At 35.7% G+C, this 23202-nt stretch overlaps 5 protein-coding genes and 1 long non-coding RNA gene across 6 annotated transcripts in view; 3 read left to right on the top strand and 3 right to left on the bottom strand.

Annotated features, from left to right (window-relative positions):
* LOC115243548 (catenin delta-2) overlaps positions 1–7661 on the bottom strand; it is a 38662-nt gene extending 31001 nt beyond the window's left edge. Inside the window, exon 1 of the mRNA XM_029820660.1 lies at positions 6950–7661. The gene's annotated coding sequence lies outside the window, so the exon portion shown is untranslated. The remainder of the gene's footprint in view (positions 1–6949) is intronic.
* Positions 1–9916, top strand: part of LOC115243570 — a 55094-nt gene extending 45178 nt beyond the window's left edge. The window contains exons 3-4 of the long non-coding RNA XR_003885246.1: positions 7661–8708; positions 9815–9916. This is a non-coding gene — a long non-coding RNA (uncharacterized LOC115243570). The remainder of the gene's footprint in view (positions 1–7660; positions 8709–9814) is intronic.
* LOC115243564 (replication factor C subunit 4) lies at positions 9069–12266 on the bottom strand. The gene is made up of 6 exons (XM_029820685.1): positions 11945–12266; positions 11447–11722; positions 9832–10225; positions 9606–9719; positions 9350–9433; positions 9069–9268 (listed from the first exon to the last, which is right to left on the bottom strand). Exons 1-6 carry the CDS (start codon positions 12055–12057, stop codon positions 9179–9181), a joined length of 1071 nt encoding a protein of 356 aa, XP_029676545.1. The 5' UTR covers positions 12058–12266; the 3' UTR covers positions 9069–9178.
* Positions 12267–12379: 113 nt separating this feature from the next.
* Positions 12380–14598, top strand: LOC115243542 (proteasome subunit beta type-7). The gene is made up of 4 exons (XM_029820647.1): positions 12380–12546; positions 13129–13308; positions 13407–13722; positions 14061–14598. Exons 1-4 carry the CDS (start codon positions 12485–12487, stop codon positions 14328–14330), a joined length of 828 nt encoding a protein of 275 aa, XP_029676507.1. The 5' UTR covers positions 12380–12484; the 3' UTR covers positions 14331–14598.
* Positions 14599–14689: 91 nt separating this feature from the next.
* LOC115243558 (villin-1) lies at positions 14690–19692 on the bottom strand. The gene is made up of 9 exons (XM_029820671.1): positions 19047–19692; positions 18651–18767; positions 17870–18213; positions 17115–17596; positions 16592–16875; positions 16103–16289; positions 15587–15835; positions 15207–15503; positions 14690–15071 (listed from the first exon to the last, which is right to left on the bottom strand). Exons 1-9 carry the CDS (start codon positions 19182–19184, stop codon positions 14725–14727), a joined length of 2445 nt encoding a protein of 814 aa, XP_029676531.1. The 5' UTR covers positions 19185–19692; the 3' UTR covers positions 14690–14724.
* A 2329-nt stretch (positions 19693–22021) lies between these two features.
* On the top strand, positions 22022–23157 carry LOC115241973 (the record flags this gene model as incomplete). Its single annotated transcript, XM_029817977.1, has 4 exons — positions 22022–22217; positions 22283–22386; positions 22561–22782; positions 22981–23157. Coding segments are annotated over 4 exons (678 nt in total), but the record flags the coding sequence as incomplete, so codon positions are not given.
* Positions 23158–23202: the final 45 nt, after the last annotated feature.

The following is a 23202-nucleotide window of genomic DNA, read 5'->3' as shown; positions in this document are numbered from 1 at the left end:
ATTTTATCGGTACACGCTGTAGAACCTTCATCTCAGAATTACGTTACTGCAAAATTGGAAGCCCGTTAAGAAGAGAGCAATAAGTTACGCGAAGAGCGTGCATTTTTTATTTACGCACGATATGATAATATTTTATAATTATATTACAAAATATGAGTATATTTATATTAATTGTATCTTGTTAAAATTATGAAAAGCATGGATACAAACATTTGACAATTGATCGGAAAAATCTTGCAGCGAAAATTATTTGCAGCGATGTAGGATATATGAATCAACGATGAAATCTCTGAAATAGCGTCGATACACACATTTATGGAAACATCTCGGCGACACTTTTGTGCCCTGGCTCAACATGCTAGAATTCTCATAAAATGCAAATATTATTAGCATTCCCTGACATCCCCTTACGTTCTGCGATCTTGCCAATATACATATCTACGTATACCGTATTTGATATTCAGACGATGAGATTTACGACAGTACAAAGATATATTGTCGAATAGTTTTCTACCGTGTTTGCACAATCGTTTCGATTTAACCCAAAGAGTCTTGTCTTCGTAATTATTCTTTGTCGAGAAAGTGTGCACGAGAAAGTATGTATATATATATAAATTTTACCTAAAGAATAATTTTATCTAATTCTCTATAAAGCACTTTTCTCTATGTATGTGGGCAAGATCAGTTTAAACATATAAACCGAAATTTATCTATAGCATGTTTAAAATTAAATGTAGATCTAAATAGAATTATTGATAAAGTAGAAAAGGAATATCTCTACAACAGAGAGCTCTATATAGTTAGTTAGTGAATCCTCGAAGTTAGTGTTTGTCAAAACGAGCAGTATTCGTATTTTTGTTGTGCAACGTATAGTTATTCGCTTTTTGGTTAATGAAAACGTTCAAATAGCGGAAATTTTGCACAGACTTGGTGCTGAGTTTTCTTAAAAATGCTCTTTCGAAGGCTCGAATGCACATAATTTGCCAGCGAAAGGAAAAAAAAAAAAAAAAAAAAAAAAAAAAAAAAAAAAAAAAAAAAAAAATCCGACTCTCCGTGTCTGTTGGGACGTTTAATGATATTTCGTTGGTTATTTAACATTTAATTTAAAAAACATATGTATGTACATATTTCATATTGAAACAACTGCCCGTTATCGTGGCAACATTTGTTTTAAAGAGAGGGAGAAAAAACATTGCGTTATCGTTTGCCATTAACTCATATCTTTTTAGTTGAGAAATTAGAAATGTGAACTTTTAAATGTGGAATTGTAATTTATATGTATATATAATTTATGTGTATGCGCGTGCACAATTTATAAATTTCTATAATTATATATATATTTATACAAAACATGATGTTGTATTTATAAATATAAATACAATTATATATAAAAAATTTTTTGCATGATTTTATTTGTTGTATACTTTTATATATTTTTTCAACAAATTATAATTTATATAATTTTTTTTGCGCTGTTTTTTCATACGGGGGATAAAACTTTGTTCCGGCTTTTTCGTTTCACAAGTTTGCTCTTTTTATTTATCTCACTGGAATTCTGATTGAATTATAGATTCCGAGTATTGCCGTTGAGGAAAGAGCAAAGCGTTGAAGATTGCGCGATCGAGACCTAATCATGTGAATGATTAAAGACATCACGAGAAGGTAGGCACGGAGCCTTTTGCGGAAAATGTCTGACACTTTATCGAGAAGTAGCTGTTCTTTATTATTAATCCTAAACCGCAACATAAAAATACGTTAGGAAAAAAAATGGAAAATTTTGAGAAATTTTAAGAATCTCTTAAGAATCTTGGCATTTATTATTACGCGCAAATTAACGAAAATGTTATTAAATTTACGTAATTATACCGTCATATTATTTCGACTGCAACTAGATTTTTCATTACTGTATGTATAATATTAAAGGAAAAATTTAATTATACGCGTCTTATAAAACATCAAGCAAGGATAATAAAGAATAAACATTTATCTTCCAGAATACTAGTAACCTGATGTAACGTAAGATTAACATAACGCAACAACTCTCTTTCAAGCTTGTATGAGTTAATTGCGTAAGTTAATAATAACATTAAGTTCCGATCTATTATACGGAGACGTGGAAGCTGAGGAGAGCTAAACGGAGAGCTAATGATAATAAACGACGACGTATCTCTATTGTATCGCGTCACTGTTTAATCTACCAAATTGCCCGTGCAATTTTTGCGATAGACGCAAAGACGGATGGACGATAACACTCGCATAAATGCGAGAATATGTCACGTCATACAGCTGCACTTTTCCGAGAACTTGGCGCGCGATGTACTTTAATGTCGCCGACAAACCGTTCCCTTACGAGATAAAAATGATAACCGATATTATACAACCCCCTCCTCTACCCTTTCCTCGCCTCGTCCCACACAAATGGACGTGTACGATAAAATAGTTCGCTAAAACTGTTGCGTTTTTCCTGTTATATCTAAGTATGTCTTAAAAAACATTTCCATTATTATTAATAAATTTGTGGTATAAATTCTATTATCGTGAATTATCTATAACTTTTTTTCATCGGTTTGTGTCTTTCTTTATCAGTTTCTACTCGTCTGGATATAATTAACGCGGATTAATCAAGGTAATCATGATTACTATTTTTTTTTTTCATTTCGCATTGAAATTTCGGTTATAAAGTCTGGAATAAGCAAGCATATTTTAAATAAAAATTAGCATAATTCAGAAGAGTTTATATATATAAATATATATTTCTTATTATAAGAACTATGCGTATATTATATGTAGCCCACACAAAAAATTCAATTCCGAAATATTAGATAAACTCGAATTCAGGTAATCCAATTTATTTTTGGATTCAAAAAATGTATTAGATAGAGAAACTTCCAATAGAAATATTCAAAGCGATATATAAATACATATATGGGCTACAAATAATATACGCGTAGCTCTTTTAATAATGTAGCAAATAATCGAAATGAAAATGAGAAATGGCTCGAAAAAATTATTAAAAAGATAAATTCGTATAACCGGGGGTAGTTTACGTATAGCGGCAATTGCCGCGTGGCACGTGACACTGACAGCGCCATTTCCGCGGTTAGCAATCGTTGCGGTCGTCGGCATCCCAGTCATTATGAACGTTAAATATGTCGGTTCAATAAAGTCAGTTGCAATGGAACGTTGAATGTCACTCCAGTTATTAGACAGACGTCATATCTGGACCTCGCGAAAGTCATTGCAAAAACGAAATTTATATTTTGTGAGATTAATAGAAAATATCTCAGAGAGCATTAAAATTATTATATGTTCCCTCTTTTTTAAATTATATACATATATTTTTAATGCAAAAGAGAATCTTCAAAATTTTTCATTAAAAATGTGGTTTGAAAAGGGTCATTTTTTTTACACAAGAAGCTAAAAATTATATTAATTTTATTTACTTGTATGATATATACACGTGAAAGAAATATAAAATGCGGGGCAAATTAATTACTTAATGGAACTTGGCTATTAGAGAAAGTTTCTGAGCAAAACGAAGGAAAATTCTTCCCCAGAGTAGTCGTTGTAGAGAAGAAAGTTACGACGTCACGTTAATAAAAAATTTTGCTCGAGATGAATACGCAAAATTCGAGTGAACTTTCGTTGAACATCGTCGGGAAAATAGTACGAAACGTTCAAGGGTGCGATTCTTGAGTGCTACTAATTGCGTCCATTAGCAATCGGGCGAGAGACACACGTACGCTACTCGCAATTTCGAATTACATCCTTCTCGCGGGATGCAACTCGACCCGAAAAGCTGGGATGCGATGCTGCTCGCATCTGGCATTTACAGGCTTTATTTTTCACGTGGAGTATCAAAGTGATATGGGGTATAAGAAAGGGTTTATAAGTTATACCAAGATCCATGCAAAATTACAGTAGTCGCGATTGATAGGATATTCGCGATATCGAAAGGAACGTTTATTGAAAGGGATATAAGACATTGTTTCGTGACGACGACAGCGAGCAGGAGTTGCTGGAAATCGGGAAAAGTCGGGGAAATTGAAAGCAAGACGAAAGGAAACTGCAACAAACTTTCATCCCGATAGGCAGGAATACGATAGAGAGATGTTTGACCGGCGACATAATTATCAATATTTTATTATTGAATTCTTGGATTTTAAGTATAAAATATTATGAAAAATCATTAAACAAATATAATCATAAATTAAGTGTAAATCATGATTTTATTTTTTAATAATAGAATATCCCAATAGAAGAAAAATATATCTACAAAACAAAATGTATAATAATTTTGAAAATATACGAAGATAAAATACAATATTGAAAAGTATGACAAAATAAAAAATTGCACAAGTAAAAAACAATATTATATATATATATATATATTACAATATGTTGCAACTAGTTTTATATCCCGTAGACTATAGAAAATAGAAACTTGTTAGTCCTTGAAAAATTTGAAAAATTTCACGCATGGTCTTTATTTTAATTTTTCTTTTCATTCTTTATCGAATTTTAAAAATAATATCAAAAAATTATATTATATATTCCTTTTTTTCTAGTCAGACCGTAATAATTATTGGCATATATTTCTGGAACATTGAATTTTATACTGAATTCTATATAGTATCTCTAATCTTATGGCGAATTTTTATCCTATGGAAAGGCAGGGGGGAAAAGATTCGGATTATCAATGGGGCTGAAATCCCGCACGGCGCGGCACCGTCGACGCGCTCTAATTTTCTATTTCCGGCTTGTACTTCTCTCGGCGCGACCGCGACTTAATTAGAGGCACGAAAAGTGGAAAGCAGTCGGCGGAATGGAAAGGGGAAGTCGAAGGGGTTCTCGCGCGCGCGCTTCTCTCTTCCCAGAGATAAAAGATACTAACTTCCGAGCTTTATCGCGGCATGCCGGGCCCCTCTGGACTTAGTCTCCAGAATAAATACTGGCTACGTTATCGATCCTCGTGGCGACGCGCCGCGTGATAAGCGCGAAAGACGAACTTTGTTTTCTGGATTCCTTCGCTTGTGGACACCTTGTATCCTGTATTACATGGTCGGGAGGAGCATGCACTATTTTTTTAATGTCTATTTAATTTTCTTATAAATATTACGTGTGTGTTATAATTAAATCAAATATATAATTTGTAAATTATTTGTTATACGATTGATTTATGTATCTTACAATTAAATATGATTTGTAAGTTGATTGTCATTGGATGATTAATCGCAATTAAAATTAAATTAAATTAGAAATATTTTAATATGAAAAAGTGGATTTTCATTTCGAGATTTGTATTACATTTGCCTTTTAAAATATTTCATAAAAAGATTTCATAAAAATATTTTTAAATTTGGGTAGAGAAATAGATATATAAATTTATATTATACACTTTATTTATATATTTTTTATTGTGATTTATTTTGAATTATTAATATAATTTTAGGATCTGTATATATATAAATATGTCTTTTTCATCTATTAATTGGTATATGATTCATCATAATGAGCATAGCTCGATGAGGTATAATTCTTTTGCTCTTTTCGCGTGGACAATAGACGATTATTCGTGCAAGAATAAGAACATGTCTAACGTAGATCTAATTCGAGAATGATAACGCAAGTTCAAAGACCTCTTTCTTTCTTCTATAATCGTCCGTCTTGTAAGATGATCGAGAATAATGATAAATAATATAATTAACTGGATTTGCTCAACGATGGGTTAACAACTCAAGTAAACTGAATGCAAATAACATGGAATTTCACTGACTATCATTCATAGAGTTGTAAGCGGCGTCGCGTGTAACATCCACGTGAATAATCAATCGACGACGAACAGGGTTAACAACTCAAGTAAACTGAATGCAAATAACATGGAATTTCACTGACTATCATTCATAGAGTTGTAAGCGGCGTCGCGTGTAACTATTGACTATTTTCGAAGAGCATTCGTACGCGTTCGATTTTCGTTTTATAAATGAGAAGGTATTGAGGACGACCCGGAATAAAAAATGCTAAGAGCGCAAATGTGTGATTGCATTTTCGCACATTAGTGAATGTCAGATTTTTTTTAGTGTCGCGTGATAGATCTTTATTTAATTCGGGAGGATTCAAAAGCGCTTAAAGACCTGAATATTTAAAGAAGTAAAGACAAAAAAAGAGACATACGATGAACGGATGTAAAATTTTAGATATATCCAAGAAATCTCAAAAAATTTTAAAATATAATATTTAAGATCTAAAGATTTAGAGAAATATTAGAAAAGATTGTGTGATAAGATTTTTTATTAAAAGTATTTTAATTTTAGTTATAATTTTGATTGAAATTAAATTTTGTACTTATTGTATTTATAAAAATTTATTTTGCTGGAATTTAATGAATTCGAAATTTAAAACATGCTCAAGATTTATAGAGAAATATTAAAATTAAAATTTTATTAGATATACAATATATAAAAGTTCTACATTAATTCAAATCTATGAATAATAAAATTTTATTATAGAGATATGTAATTTTAAATATAATTTTATTTATTAAAATAAATTTTATATTGATTAGATTATATACGTAATAAAATTTTATTTTATTAGAATTCAATAAATTTGAAAATAAAATTTAAAAAATACAGCAATATTATAGGATCTAAATTATATTAAATATCTAATTCAAAATCTGTGTTAATCTAAAGTCTGTGCGAAATTAAACTCTGTATGCATTAAAAGTTTATTAAGATAAAGACGAATAATGCTCGAGGGAAAGACCGAGCGCGCAATTCAAAGAAAAATACGTTAGCAAACAGGACACTCTCGGATATGTACCCGCGAGTAATCTCAAAGGACCTGGAATTGGAGCGTTCGGCCAATCGGGGTTCCGCTTCGAACACTACCCGTACGGTATTCCAGTGTGTACTCGATATCTCTCGAGTCCGTTTAATAAACTTACCTTTTCTACGACTCACTACTCCACGAGCGACGTCTCCCGTCACATTCCACGAATCGGCCGTGACACCCGTTACATCCGCAGGAAATACGATCCGCCGCCTCGTGACCGCCGTCGTTGTTGTTGTTGAATAGCACGCCGGTATCATCCACGTCTTTGTCTGAACCGAATATCACACACAGGCGGAGCGAGAACAAACGCGCGTGGAGGAGGAAAGGAACGAAAGAGCGAAATGCCTCGAATCCTCAAAAATCTTTTCGAACCGGCGCCGCGGCGCTCCGTTCGCGTGATCCTGTCAAACCACGCGCCTCCTCAGGATCTCGACGCGCACATGGAGGCGTGCCGGCTCCGTTCGAGTCCTTTTTGCAGTAACAGAGAATAATATAAACGTTAACGCTGCCAATATTATTTAACGTCGATTTATTCCTCGCGACGATTCGTCGACGAATCGTCAGGATCGCACTCTTGCTCTCTCGGGGTGGGAGGGGGAGGGAGCGTGTAAGATGCAGCAGAATGCACCGCGACTAGCCGCCCGCTTCGCCGGTCGGATCTCCCTTCAGGACGCCGAACATGTCTCGCCGCGGTTGGTCTTTTTTTTTCTTCTTCTTCTTCTTCAGCGTCCTCTCGACCGGAACATCCCGCGGTTCTAAGTCCCCGTCTTGATTCTGCCAAAAATTTCTCTCAGACACTCGCTCTGTTTTTTATTCTCCACAGGATCCCGGAGTATAATAGACCTTCGTCGAAGGATGATGGGGACCCTTGGAACAGAATAATACACCTTCGTGCTGCGAAGGACAACGCGTGATGAGAATCCCGCTTCCAGATCCGAGATGAGAAACGTGAGGAGGTGCCACGAGGACTGGGTACACTCGTCGTCTCCTCTTGATCTCTGCTGGTCCTGCTTGTCACGACGAGGAACGCGGTCAGCACACCTTTCTCGCGATACTCCGCTCTCTCTCTTCTTTCTCTCCGGAAGTCACGACCTCTACGCCAGTAAATGAGAGAAAGAGGGAGAGACAGATATCTCAACAAGGAGGATGAACGTACTCCGAAACGTCGCTGTACTCCGAAACGACGTAGCGAGGAACGATGCTGCAGCGGCGAGGACGGGCGTCGTTCACGTCCCCGTACGTTCGCTCGTCCGTCCTGTCTTTCTTCTACGACGCGACACGGGAACGCCGTCGGACACGGGGAAAGGCGTCGGCGGGGATCTTCCCCGATGCCACACTACCCGCGGAATGATAATAACGATCACTCACGCTTACCAGGACGCGGAGACGTGGCTCCGTCGTCGTGGACAAGGCTTGGACAGCGCTCTACAGGCACAATGTATGATAAAGAGAAAGAGAGAGAGAGAGAGAGGCGGTGGTGTGGTGGGAGAGGGGGAAGAAGAGAGCAGAGAGATACGACGAATGCTTTCGAACGAGGATTCCTCGCGAAATGAAACGCACATGTGAACACGCGGCACACCGGCTTCTCTGTGCACACGCTGTCTTTTTTTTTTCCTCTCACGGACGACACATTTCCGAAAAGAGCGAGTGGCGGCGGCGGTCGCGGCTCTCTCGCCTCCTTCCTCTCGCCAACGCCTACACGATACACATTGCACGCAGTAGCAACGACGCCCCTACACGCTGAACGTCAGTGGTGCTCATCGCAACGGTGTCGGCTGAAACGCTGAGAGCCCCGTTTCCAACGACGCCGGCATCGAATTTTATCTTCGTAATTTCTTTCTGGATGCGGCAAAGCGTCGAGAATGTTTCAGGTAATATCGCGATGTATATTGAATGTTTTGATTTTTTGACAATGTCTCGTTTTATGAAATTCGCAAAATTATAATTGCTAAATAGTACCTAGAAATGTTTTGAATGTCGTGCTCGCAAAGTTGGTTACCGTGAAATCTCCAGGTGTCTTAGTGAACTTTGGCGCTGATGTTGCGTCTGTTTAATTAGGGATATCAAGCGATTCCTAGTCGAAAAAGTATTGTAATGCTAGTTAATTCTGAGATATATACCCTAGTAATTCCTAACTAGTTATAAATATTTGTCTCTAGGATGTTCTAAAATTCATTTTATAATCATTTTCTCAATTCAAATCGATATGCTAAAATGATGAAAGGCAAATTGTGTGAACAATTTTTTTAAAAATATATATAAAAGCTCTCTACTTACACAATACATCTATAAATATAAATATAAATGTTTTTACATATAGAAGCATATTTTTATAACTTTTTTATAACTTCCACGCTGCTAAGATGGTAGAAAATATACTTAAAAGCTGCAGATATTCGTCACTTCCTTCCGTTAATTTATAATCGCATTCCTAGAAAAAAGAAAATTTTGTCACATTTATATTAAAATTATATTGTTAATTTTTTATGTGTATGTAGAGAAAATCTCTTACCCCGAGCATATCGCCAATTATCACTTTCTGCTTGTCAGTAAGTTCATCAGAGAAAACTACTTTCTCGTTTAATTGTTCAATTACCTAACACACATAACATATACAAAATATAGCATAATTAAAATTAAATTAATTCGACCAAATTGATATAGATAATCAACATGTGCATGAGAATTATTATTTTACATATTACTCTTTTAAAATTAATTTACTCTTAAGTTTTTTAAGAATTCAACAGCAATAATTAAAACAATACCTGTGAACCCGGATATCCTTCCAGCAGCAACTCTTCGAGCAACTTTTCGACATTATTATAACTCCCTTTTTTACAGGTCTCCCATAGTGTATCAATTTTATCATCGGGAATTAGCTAAAGAGACAAAAACGTATCACAATTCAAAATTACTCGAAATTATCAACAAATTACTTCAATTTAATAATAATAAGAAATTTGTATACTTTCAGTGGAAAGACATACTTACTCCGATCACATCGAGAGCATCGTCCACGGTGATCTCGTAGTCCTTGCCCTTCAATCGTGTGATCGACTGCAGACACATTACAGCCTGTCTCAAATCGCCGCCCGATGCTTCAACGATTTTCTCTAGAACGCTTCTATCAGCCTTCAGATTTTCCTCATTGCATATATATTCAAGTCTGGTGATACTCTTCTCATCGCTCAATGGCTTGAACCGGAATTTGGTGCAGCGCGACGCTATCGGCTTGATAATTCGCGACAGGTAATTGCATACCAGGCAAAAACGCGTGCTATGAGCCTCTTTTTCCATAATTCTACGAAGCGCTGTTTGCGCGGCGCCGGTCATACTGTCCGCTTCGTCCAATATGATGATTTTAAATGGTGGACATTTCTTCCCGCTAGAAAAATGAGTATTAAAAGATGTGAATTAGTGTTGATAAAAATAATTTTATTTTTTGTCTTATTTATTTATTTAAATCTTAAAGTAATATTATAATGTGTCTCAGATTATGCCATTTTTATCATAAATCGCAGTACAGCACACGAGATATCCAGAAAAGATAATTAATCTTCAAGTACACGCGTTAAGGCAATGTGCATCAAACAATTTTTTTTTTTATTTACGTCTTTTATATAAAAAAATGACAATAGCTAGCTTAAAAAAATAGTGGTGCAGCGCGACGCTATCGGCTTGATAATTCGCGACAGGTAATTGCATACCAGGCAAAAGCGCGTGCTATGAGCCTCTTTTTCCATAATTCTACGAAGCGCTGTTTGCGCGGCGCCGGTCATACTGTCCGCTTCGTCCAATATGATGATTTTAAATGGTGGACATTTCTTCCCGCTAGAAAAATGAGTATTAAAAGATGTGAATTAGTGTTGATAAAAATAATTTTATTTTTTGTCTTATTTATTTATTTAAATCTTAAAGTAATATTATAATGTGTCTCAGATTATGCCATTTTTATCATAAATCGCAGTACAGCACACGAGATATCCAGAAAAGATAATTAATCTTCAAGTACACGCGTTAAGGCAATGTGCATCAAACAATTTTTTTTTTTATTTACGTCTTTTATATAAAAAAATGACAATAGCTAGCTTAAAAAAATAAAATTATAAAGAATATTAAAGTTTTTGATTATATTTAATTATTACAAAATTTAACATTTGTCGAAAGAATAAAACCAATAATGTGCATTTACATGACTTTTACACGAGTACTTAAAGATTAATTGTTTGCTTGTGCTTTTCAGAAGTTCATTATTCTTAAAATTCTTCTGCATTTCCAAGCATTTTCTATTTAGTTGCTAATAAGAGATGCTAAGATACTTTATTAGATCTCCTTGATGACAACAAGATGTGCCCTTTTATGAATAATCTTGTGCGCTGAGATTCCGCAACTATCAGACCTTTTACTGAATCATCATTGACATTGATTATATATAAATAGGATTTAACATTTTAACAAAGAAATAGATAATATTTTTATTTTTATAAAAAACTTTATTAAAACTCTATTATTAATGAAAATTATGATTGCTAAAATTATGATTATTAGTAGTGATAATGTTATTAGGAATAATCTCTCATAGTCAACAAAAAACCTACATACTTACTCTGGTCCGATGGGATTAGCCCTGCGCAGTGCAAAGGACTTAATCTTCTCCCTCACAACCTGGATGCCTCGATCATCAGATGCGTTTAGTTCCAGTATCCTATCCTTGTACATGCTACCAAACATCTGCCTTGCAGCCGCATGGATAATGCTGGTTTTCCCTGTACCAGGTGGCCCATAAAACAGCATGTTAGGAAAGTCTCCGTGCTTCATGGCTTGCCTTATCACATTCACCACCTCCGTCTGTTCCACGATGTCGTCGACATTTCTCGGCCGGCTGTAAACAAAGAAAAAAAATCTCGTTTTTAGAAAAAGAAAAAAAGAATAAAAACAATAATAAAATTGACTTCTGCTATGAAAGTCGAAAAGTGAAGAGTTGAATCGTAACAGCTAGAAAAAAGATGTTTTCAGGTAAAGATGTTCTAACATAACAGTTGTTTATTTTCTTATATGAAGGTCTCGTGAAAAAGGTTAATCTATAGGAATAGGGGCTACTCACTATTTTTCCACCCATGGTGTCAAGTCCTTCTTGTCATCCTTAGCGCGAGAAGTTGACGGTTTCTTCACATCTGTTGGGGCGCCTAGTTTACCAGTCTTCAGGAAAGCGTGCATTATTTTAATTCATGTAGCTACGCTCACCCGGCTCTTTATACGTTTTCCCGCCTATTCGTCACCATTTGCATTTCACATTTCAGGTCTTTGCAGACTGCGTTCAAAAATCTCATCGGAATGGAGTAATATTTGATCAAGGCGAAAGAAGCAATGATTTTCGAACGCAGCCATAATAATTATGCAAGATTCACAACGTACGATGTCCGGCATCCAATCGAAAACTCTCGTTTTTAGATCCCAAAATATTGCTAGTTAAAATCACTAGAAAACATTCTAGTTCTTCTACCGGATATCGGACGCAGTATGAATCCTGCATTAGCATGATACTGTGAAATGACGTGCAGTTGATAGATACATACACACGTAGAATCGTGTAGGATATCTGTGTCATTTTCGGTTGCGATATATATTTGACAGAAAAGCAATCATGACTTCGCTTCTCGCACCAGAAATTCCATCGCCAGGCTTTTCCTTTGATCTGTGTCAAAGGTAAAAATTTTATTCCGCTTCATAAATTAAATTGTGCTTATTTCTGGTGATTGTCACAAGAACTAACCTGTATGTCGATATTGCTGTGTCACACATTTCTATCATTTTCTTTTTATAATATATAATACATTTTTATATAATATTAGAATATATTTATAAACGATTTTATTCGTGTAAAAAAAAAAAAAGCAAAATTTTGATGATAGAATTTTTATATAAATATCAAATTAATTTCTTTGTATTATTGCTATGTCATATAATATTATCATTATTTGATTACAATAATATAAATAATGTTAGTTTTTATAGTTTCTAATGAATACTTGATTAATATTTGTTACATAAAGTAATGAATGATAAATTATTTAATAATTTTTTATATGAAATAATTTCGTATCTGTATCGTAAAATATCTTGATAAAGCGATATATTTTTAAGGCTGGAATTTTAATGTTGTTAATATCCACTTTAAAAAGTATTTATTTTTACGTATGTAACCAGAAATAATATATATTTAATTCATATATTTTGTAATTGATGTAGAAACATTTGCTTCTTTTAATGTTTATTTATTTTATACAGGAATAATACCTTGATCAAAAAAGGCTTTGCTGCTCCGAAAGCAGTTAAGACAGGTACAACTATTGCCGGTATAGTGTACAAGGATGGTGTTATTCTTGGTGGTGATACGCGAGCTACGGAGGACACCATTGTTGCGGACAAATACAGTTTGAAAATTCACTTTCTTGCTCCCAATATGTAGTAAGTATCCACAGGATTCTCTCTGTAACCAATTAGTGTCATGAACGATATATTTAAAACATTCAAATTTTTTTATTAATCGTTCATATTTTTTATAGTTGCTGCGGAGCTGGCACAGCAGCCGATACTGAGATGACCACTGAGATGATAGCCAGCCAATTGGAGTTGCATCGCCTGAATACCGGCCGTGTCGTGCCTGTGTGCACCGCAAACACACTAATTAAGCAAATGCTGTTTCGTTATCAGGGCCATATTGGTGCCGCTCTTATTCTGGGTGGTTTTGATCTCGATGGACCGCAATTGTATTGCATTTATCCACATGGTTCTACCGAGAAGCTGAAATATACTACTATGGGATCCGGCTCGTTGGCGGCAATGGCGGTTTTCGAAAGCAGATGGAAACCTGATTTACCGGTAACGCGAGTGCTTCTAATTATATGTAATAAAGTAATTTAAATCTAAAGAGTACAATTATTGCTATCTTAAAATTTTAGATTGGGAGGAAATTGATTCGCGAATTTAGAATCTAAAATATTTATTTTTAATATAATTTTATTTTATATATAATCGATAATTTTTATCATAAATGATTAAATCTATTGTGATTCATGTTAAATATTTATATATAACTTCTTATAAATTTTTTGTGTGTACACTCTCCCTCCTTTCTATATTAAATAGTACATTAAAATTATTCTTTGTTAAAAATGCTATTTTCGTCGAATTAAAAAAATCGCTGTTATCATTTATAGGAGGAGGAGGCGAAGCAATTGGTAGCGGATGCTATTCGTGCAGGCGTGTTCAACGACCTGGCATCGGGATCCAACGTGGATCTCTGCATTATTCGCAAGACTGGCGTTGAGTATCTGCGACCATATGATACCGCCAGCGTGAAAGGCCAGCGGCAAATCAGTTATCGTTACAAGCCCGGCACCACCGCGGTGCTTACCAAGACAATAAAGCCGATCATCGTGGAGGAGGAGACAGTGATTCAACACGAGGCGATGGACACATCTTCATGAAACTCTATTAATTAACTCAGCTCTACATAAACTTAAGTTATAGTGAACTTTTTCCAAACAGTAAGTGTTGATTATAAAATCTAATCTTTAAATATTTGTAATAAAAATATTGCCAGATTGTGCACAAGTAAAGCATATAATTTCTAAATGTTGGGTCTCGAAAGAAAAGAAAAAAAGGAAAAAACACTTGAATTTTTTCTTAAATGGGCTCGTGTATATCTTGCGATATCAGCGGGTTAATAAAATATATGTCATCTATACAAAGTTATACAAGTTATAAAGTAACACGAAATAATTCGTTAAAATTACCTGTAAATTTATCTTGTGATCGGAAAAAGAAAGGTTAGTATTAAGTTTAGAATATATCCTGAGGAGCGAAAACGATTTATAAACTTTAGAAGAGTCCAGCGGTCTGCTTGAGCCGCTGCCTCTTCCAGGCAGGCAATTTCTCGAATTCCGCGGGTTCCATCTTGAAGATTGCGATGAAATTATCATAAGTCAGATGCATCTCTTTGCGTCTGACATCGACACCGGTTGGCAGGTTTTCTGGCTCGCTCTTCAGCGTCGCCGGTGGGTACTTGATGTAATTATCGAAGTCCGTAGTGGCCTTGGCCATCGGCGTTCTCGTCGATTGATCTCTGTCCTCTATCAGGCCGCAGAAAACTTCGAACGGCTTGTAGTCCCTTAGTAGATTGTGGTTCCAGTTCTCGAATAGCCCGATAAAAGTAGCCGGTTCCAAACCTGAAGAGCGACAAAAATAAAATTAAATTAAATGATCTAATGAAGATTTTAAGAAAGAATTTTAAAAGAAGACAACTAAAGAGAAAAAGAGCGATGTGTCTTTTTTATTTTTTTTTTATATCATTCGAGATTTACCTTGCTTGATCACCGAGATGGTCGTATTGCGATTTCGACCTGCGGGATGTGTGTAAAGATATATAGTAGCATCCTCGACACATTCTTGTAATGTCTTTGGAACAGAGAATTTGCCTATCCACACCCAGATCACGCTACCGGCGTCCAGCAACCAGACGGCTTCTGGTATTAACGAGTTCTGTCGGAATCCGAGAACTTGCTCGCCCACGAAGAGGCCATTCTCGGTGCGGCACTGAAAGAGGTGTTTATCCAGTTCCTCACCGACTTCCTCGGTCTCCGCACCATAAGTGCCTCTTCCTGAAGAAAACAAATGAAATATTCCGAATAATTTTAGAAACGTTCGAGAGTTACTTTTTTATCTATCTCTTTTTATAATTTACCTCCAAGCTCGAGCCAGAAATCGTCGTCCTCCTTACCCTCAGCAATGAGGGGTGCATTTCTGGGCGCGAGGCGTCGCGACGCCTGTCGAGCGTCACCCGTGCTCTTGCTGCCACACCAGACGATTGGTGTGCCGGAGAAGAGGATGAACACCGCACTGGAATCTAAACTACTTGCCCGCAACGAACGTTCCACCGCCTTTGAAGTGTATGACGTCGAGCCGAAAACTCTAACCAGATATTTCTTTGGTGCTACGAATCAAGAAGCTTTATTGTAGAAAATAGAAAGATGCTTTCTACAGATTCTATTTTCCTTTAAGGCAACATATGTTTCATATTCATATATAAATTTTGAAATTCTTTTTTCTCAGGAATTTCCTATCAATTTAAATGACAGATTTATCTATGTTTTTCATATATGGTCTTTTATATATATCTTTTTTTACATCTCTCTTTGTGTATTGTTATTTTTGTAAACTTTTGTTTAAATAATAGTTTAAATCAAATGGGAAACTTTACGTGAATCACGGTGACGTCCAGCAAGTATCTTCAGCTTGCCATCGTAAATCTGCAATAGATGAGGTGGTTCTCTGCCTTGAGATGCCTTCACCAATTGCGCGTTTGTCTCTTCGGATAAATGACAAGCTGCCGTCAACGCTGCGTCACGATCTACCTTGATAGAATGGACACCTTCCCAACAATAAATCTGTGAAGAAAATATTTCCTAAGTACCTTCAGAATTTTTTATAATTATTGTTTCATTTTTTAGATATCTCTGTCTCTCACATATACATAAGATTGGATAAATTAAAAGGATAATTCCAGTTTTTCTTCTTATCTAGATTTTTTTTACAGGATTATCAGATATAGTTTAGGAGAAAATTTATAAACATGTTTAACAAAAAAATTAATAACATATAAGTTTAATAATAGATATCAATAATTGAATAATATAATTTTAGAAAAAAATTAATAAATTTAAAAGACTTGATATAGATGTCTACGTACAATATTTCGAGATCTTCGTCCCTGTCCGTACTTGTATAGCATCACGTAGCAGGCTTCCGCATAATAGATCCCCCTGTCGTCCTCTACCTGGATCATGCCCTTCTTCTGTTCGACTCTCCACAAAGTCCGTTCGCCGGACCCGTCATCTACTAGTTGGCATTCAGCAGCCATTCTGGGTCTTTCATTCATGTAATCGGATTCGAAACTTGCCGGCAAAGTCAGTGGTCTAGTCTTAGAAAGTTCCCAGCCTCTCAATAATGCTTTCATTTCCGCCGGTTCGTGACCTTGTTTCGTTTCATTAATTTTATTTTTATTCAACCATTGCGCGTCATTAATATAATCTTTGACAAAAATTTTTTGCGATCTATCTATCCAATTTCATTAGCCTTTGTCTTAATATTTATTTTCTTTTAATTAAAATGTTGCCGTTGAATATTTGTTTATTCCTAAGAAATTTGTAAATACTTGGAAGATAATTTTTTTTCTATTTTAAACTGCAATAAATCCGTCTTGCGTACTTTACCTTCTGTCGCCCTGGCCACCGGCATGCCGTCACTGTAATTCTTCTTCTTGACAAAACCACGCGCGTTTCTAACAGCTTCTAGTCTCTCCCTGGCATTGACATCGCGGCCCACCCAGGACCATACCCCTGCCTCGCCCCGATCCACCAGATACACGGAATTGGAAGTTAGATCGTCGCAAAGAATCGGCCCGGACTTCAATTCGGCGACCTTGTACTTGCCCGATTGCTCACTGCACTTGTACAACTTAATGGGACTCGGTGGATTGATGCGATGCAGGCGATCAGGCGCCACCACTCTCATCAAGGGATCCAGCACGCTGCTGAAGAGTTGCTTGTCGTCTTCGGGCAACGTTTGCTCGTAGCCGTCCTCGACCACCACTACACGACCATTATTATTCTCTTTTCGGGACTCTAGGAGACTAGCAGCATGACGTTTGTGCAGTGGATCTGATAGGGATCCTAGCCACAGGAAGATGACACCTCTAAGAAAATAAAAAATAATTTCTTACATTATTTTATTTAATTGTACATTTTTGTGATTATTTAAAAAATTATTTTTATTCTTTGAATTGTATTTTAATTTTAGGAAACGACGGATTAAATGGCATGCATTTAATAGTGCTAAAAGGATCAGCTCTATTACTTTTTGGAAGACGTATATCTTATACGCGAAAACTTTTATAGATATTTTCACACATCTTTTGGTACCAGATACATGATTATTCTGCACGTATATAAAACTTCTAATGACGTACTTCGCGTGAATGTCCACTAGGATGACATCGCGACAACTAAACTGCTCCCAGCCAACTCTCGTCAGCTCTGTTAAAATCGGCACGGCCACACCGGAGACTCGATGAAGTGTGCAAACGGGCGAATCGTCGAAGTGCAGGTTCTCGATGATCAATCGCTGCCGGAAGTAAGCGAGGAACCGGGGGCTCTCGCGACCTTGCGCTTCCCGCATCAGGATCATCGCCGAGGTTTGTGAATCGAGCTCGGCGGCGCGAAGTGCCGCGGCGCCGGACACTGTTGAGTCGCAGTTGATGCCAATCCAGAAGTGGATGGCACGCACTACCGAAGTATCCTTCAAGTCCTTGATCTACCAATCGTGTCCCAAAATTACAAATTCCAAGAATCTTATACTGAATATATTGTCTCAAAAATTGTTTTTTGAATATTAATTCGTTATTGAGGCCAAATAATCACTTCAAAAAGTAAAGTTTCTTAAAAAATTGCGTGTATGTATATATATACAGAGAAAGAGAAAGAGATAATTTTTATAAAATTTCCAGAATTAAATAAAATATAATTTCCAAATTTTTAATATTAAAATTTTCAAATATCGAATAATTATTTTTTAATTAAATCACTAAGCATTAATTTTTATTTTTCTTACAACAGGTTTAATAGAAGCAATCTGGAAGAGTTAAATTCAACGAAGAAAATTGCTTCCGAAGAATTGAAAACAGATTTCGTATATGAGGCAATGTTTGCGGTTTCTTTTGTGACGATGCAACACAATGGAAGTAAAAGTACCGGCATGCTCGGGTAAGGAAGAGCGCCGTCCTTCGCTGATACAGCATAGACGATGTATGCCGATTCGGAGAGAAAAAGTCCCATGTTGCTGCTGGTTACGGCTGTTGCGCGCAGACCCTGCCCGACAAATATGTAAGTGCAAGATGTCAAATAAAAATAAATGATTAAGAATAAAATTAATTATAACATAAAAGAAGAAAGAAAATATATTTTAATAACAAATTTAATAATTATCATAAAACTGTTAAAATGACAATTTTATTTATTTTTTTTTTAGTTTAAATTATATCTTTTATACTTTATTTATATGTATATAGATATCATATACACACACTGTGGAATTTTTCGTTTTAGAAAATAAATATTAAGTAAATATTTTTGATAATAGAAACTCACTTCGATCTTCCAGACACGAAAAGTGCTACTGTTCTTCGGAATGTTTCTGAAGACTTCGCCGCCGGAATCATCACTGCGATAGCTTCTGTCATCCTGCGGGATGATATTCAAATCTTCAGGATAAAGCATGCTCATCATGTTTATCACTAACAAATTTTAATTTCTTCAAAGATTTCACTCTTTTCAAAACTTCCTATCGCACTTTATTTCTCATGTAAAAATCGATATTACATCATAAAAATAACGATAAATCGATGTTTATTTAATAATCTTGTATCAAGAATAAAGTCAGAGCACTGGAGTACTCGAGCGAGTTCTCGAAACTTGCTGTAGGAGAAATGCCAGAAAAGTGGAAACTGGAAACGGGAATTTTTCAGGATCAGGCGTCGAATGCACGCAATGAAGTAATTAACGATAACTAATTCCGGCACGATAACATTGTCGGCATGTTCTTTTTTGCGGACGAGTTAACAGGCAAACGAGGCAAGAGTTTTGCAACGGAGAAACTGCGCTCGCGTGCTTTGCGAGCGGACTGAAAACTGAGTTACCAGAGCTCCCGAGGATCTCTATCTCGCAGGTGCACATGAGTGCGTGTCAGACGCACTTGTGCATGTGTGTATAGAAAATTGTTTCATATCTTAGATACATTTAATATAATTTAGTGCAGGTATCTCTGGGTGATTTTTTTCAATATAATCTATTTTAATATATGTCTATTTATTATAATTAATTTTAATTGTAATAATTATTTTAATTAATTATTTATATAGTTAATTATCAAATTAGTTATTTAATAATTAAAACACAGCAAAATAGTTTGCTTACTTTTTAACATTTCTGTTCATAAAAAAAATTGTATCATATATAGAAACTTTACTTTCAGTGGTACAGAAATCTAAAGTAAATATGTAAAAGAGATTTCAAAGTGTATAACTTTATACTTTTTTGCAACACTTATGGATAAATTAAACAGATAAATTTTTGAAATACTTTTTTTTATCGCGGATTATTACTATTATTTATTAATTATTATTTTTTATTCGAAGTGTTTGATAATAATATTATATAATTGGCGATTTCTAAATATAATTCTGCCTAAATAAGAAACTATGTCGCTTGCTATTGTCTCGAGTTGATTGACCTGTAACCACATCAGATCCCGGTAAGATGGGGCCCATTACGTCGCGGCATTGTGCCGGTTTTGTTCTCCGCTTTATGTGTGTAATGTGTGTGTGTGCGTGTGTGCGCGCGCGTCTCATTTATATACTCATGCTTTACACACTTTTACGCACGTACGCACGCACGCACGCACACGCGCGGCCTAAGCATCATCCGCGACGATTACCGTCACTGCGAGACAGGAAGTCGCAACTACCGCCCGCATACACATTTTTGCGCTAGAATTGCGTCAAAAGGTGAAAACTCGCTGTCCTTTGTGACCGCAAACAATTGTGAATCCTCACAAGGATAGATTTTTTCGAATAATTCATTTATTCAATAATATAATTATATAATAGGTAAAGAAACAGGAGACATTGCAACATAAAATTTTGGGATACCAAAATGCAATTTTTATTTGTTTTTAAAATGGATATAAGCATATTCAAAGATATCTAAAAGATTGAATTTAAATTAATTAAATTTAATTCTTTAAAAAATAACAATCAAAATTTATATCGAAAATTTACTTTATTTTATATTAGTAAATATATCTTGTTATTTTTTAAATCACTTTACTGACCTTTATATATAGTTTAGTCTACAGTTAATTAATTATCTTTAACATTTTATTTTTAGTCTCGTTAACATTATCCACATATTTTTTTCTTTATGTAATTATTTCCATCAATTCTCCACCGTTTTTTATCTTTTTTTAGCCTCTCTCATAATGAGATATTTAATCCTGAATCTAGTTTCCTACTTATTTAAGCGATTATGCGAGCATTAAACAGAGCAGAAATATATGGAAAGAGAAGAAAGAATTATTTTTAATTAAAACATATAAAACGGAAAGAAATAAAACGTAGAAAAAAGAACATTCCTTAATTAAATCTTCCAAAAATAAAAAAGGCGAAATTAAAGATACTTTCCAAAAATAGAGAAGTGTTTAAAAAATTAAGAATGAGAATATGCATTCCCCACAAATATATCCTTCAAAATTCTTCTAACATTTGTGTTATGTAATATTTACAGGTGGTAGAAATTTAACGTAAGCGGGGGAGTCCTTCACCGGAAAATTTTCCAAAAGCTTCTCATGTTTCTCTCATGAATCTTTCACTATCATCAAACTTCGTACTTGAATAATCACTCACCCGCCTTGGGAAATCCATTGTTTTCGCTATTGCGGACATTAGCGATCGGGGTCCATTTAAACGCCGCCTCTACCTCGCGGGGGATACGCGCGAAGGAGCAAGGATATACTCTTCGTTCCTCGTGTATATGATGTGTGTACGACGGCTAACTGTATATGCGAACAACTGATACTTCTTCCCGGCTGAAAAGGAGACCGTACCGGTGCTGTCCGGAAATGGGCCCCGGAACTCCGGCCGGCCAGCCGTGACCGGCAACAGCATCGGGGCCCGCCGGGGCCCGCCGATCTCACCTGAGCATGCAACGCGCACGCACACCTGTTCTCGAGCCTCCGCTGCCTTTCCAACGTTACTTCGCCACGGATAGATAGAGCACGAGCGGTTATTACACGTCCTAGAACATGTAATGAGCCCCTCGCTCGCGCGTTTCGTTCCGCTCCTTCCGTTGTGTGTTAAATGTTTTTGTTTTTTTTTTGTAAAAATGCGAAGAATTAAAGAGATTCCAAATAAGAGGAAATCGTATTATCCCGCAAATTAAAACTTTTTTGTAAAAAAAAAAATAAATTCTTTAATAAAATTAGAAGAATTCTTCTTGCATACAACTATATTCGATATTAATTAAAAGATTCTTTTAATTGGACGTCGAGTTTATTATAGACATATTAATACGATTCGATCCGATTCTTCGAAACAAACTGCGCTCGCCGTACATTTTTCCACGACAGGAGACGGCGACGGAGGGATGAGGACTTCGTCGACAAATGTCAGAGAGGTGTCTCCGTCTTACCACCTTTTGACGACGCGGAGATCCTTCGATGGATTGGCAAAACGAGGAGTCAGATCAGTCGAGCGGTATATCGAGGTAGAAAGATGCTTCTTGCGAGAACCCCCTTTATAACGTACAACGTGCACTTTCTTTCTGAATAGTCGAGAATCTGAAATGGGATGAGAACGATCATCCCGAGGTCAGGACGAAGGATGCTGTGGCTGTCGTTGCTCTGGACCGCAACGTTTGCTCACAAGGAGTTCAGGTAAAATTACGAAAAAAAAATTATAATCGAGATAAATTTCCGAAAACATGATTACAAATTATAGATACTTCGCATAAATAAATTTTTAATTGATTGATATAAAATGTATAAATATAAAAGAATTGAGATTATAAAAAAAATGCGCGTTTTTAAATAGATTTATTTCTTTTTTAGGTTGAAATTGGAACTTGCAAGAGCATTAAAAACTTTACGTCCACTTTGAAAAATCTGGAGCTTGAAACGATTGATAGGGATCCTCCAGAACTTAGAACGAGCGACGCGCAAACGGATTGCTTTAACGATTCCGAGCAAGAAGACAACGTCCCGGTTTTCAAGACGAGGGAAATATCAACTTTTCAATTGGTGATCCAGGGAATGGAAATTTTAAATTTCCAGGTACGGGGATACCTGATTTATTCATGACTAACTGATTCTTTGAGAGAGTGATCAATTAATAATTCTTTTCGGAAATTAATCTTTTTAATCAAAAGAGAAGTCATTTTAAATAAGGAATATTCAATTTCACAGTACGCAGATCTATATGCAATTTAATCATGCTGTATAAAAAGATCATACGATGAAGAATTTATGCAGGGTACGAGGCATTCCCCCGCGGAGATTGCGCCATACTGGAAGAAGGATTCTCGAATGTGGCTGTGGAAATCAGTGAGGCTTGCGAGAAGAATAAGAAAAACTAAAGCAAAGGCTGTCGCTCCTGCGAGCACTTTATATCGTGAAAATCTTTCGTAATGTATTTTTTTATTATGATGTACATATGAATTTTCAGATCTTGTTTGTTTTTTTATATGAATATAT

This window comes from Formica exsecta, unplaced genomic scaffold (genome assembly GCF_003651465.1).
Source record: "Formica exsecta isolate Colony F162 unplaced genomic scaffold, ASM365146v1 scaffold120, whole genome shotgun sequence".
Lineage (NCBI taxonomy): Eukaryota > Metazoa > Arthropoda > Insecta > Hymenoptera > Formicidae > Formica > Formica exsecta.
The sequence above is the reverse complement of the archived record's forward strand: the minus strand, read 5'-3'. Positions and strand labels throughout refer to the sequence as shown.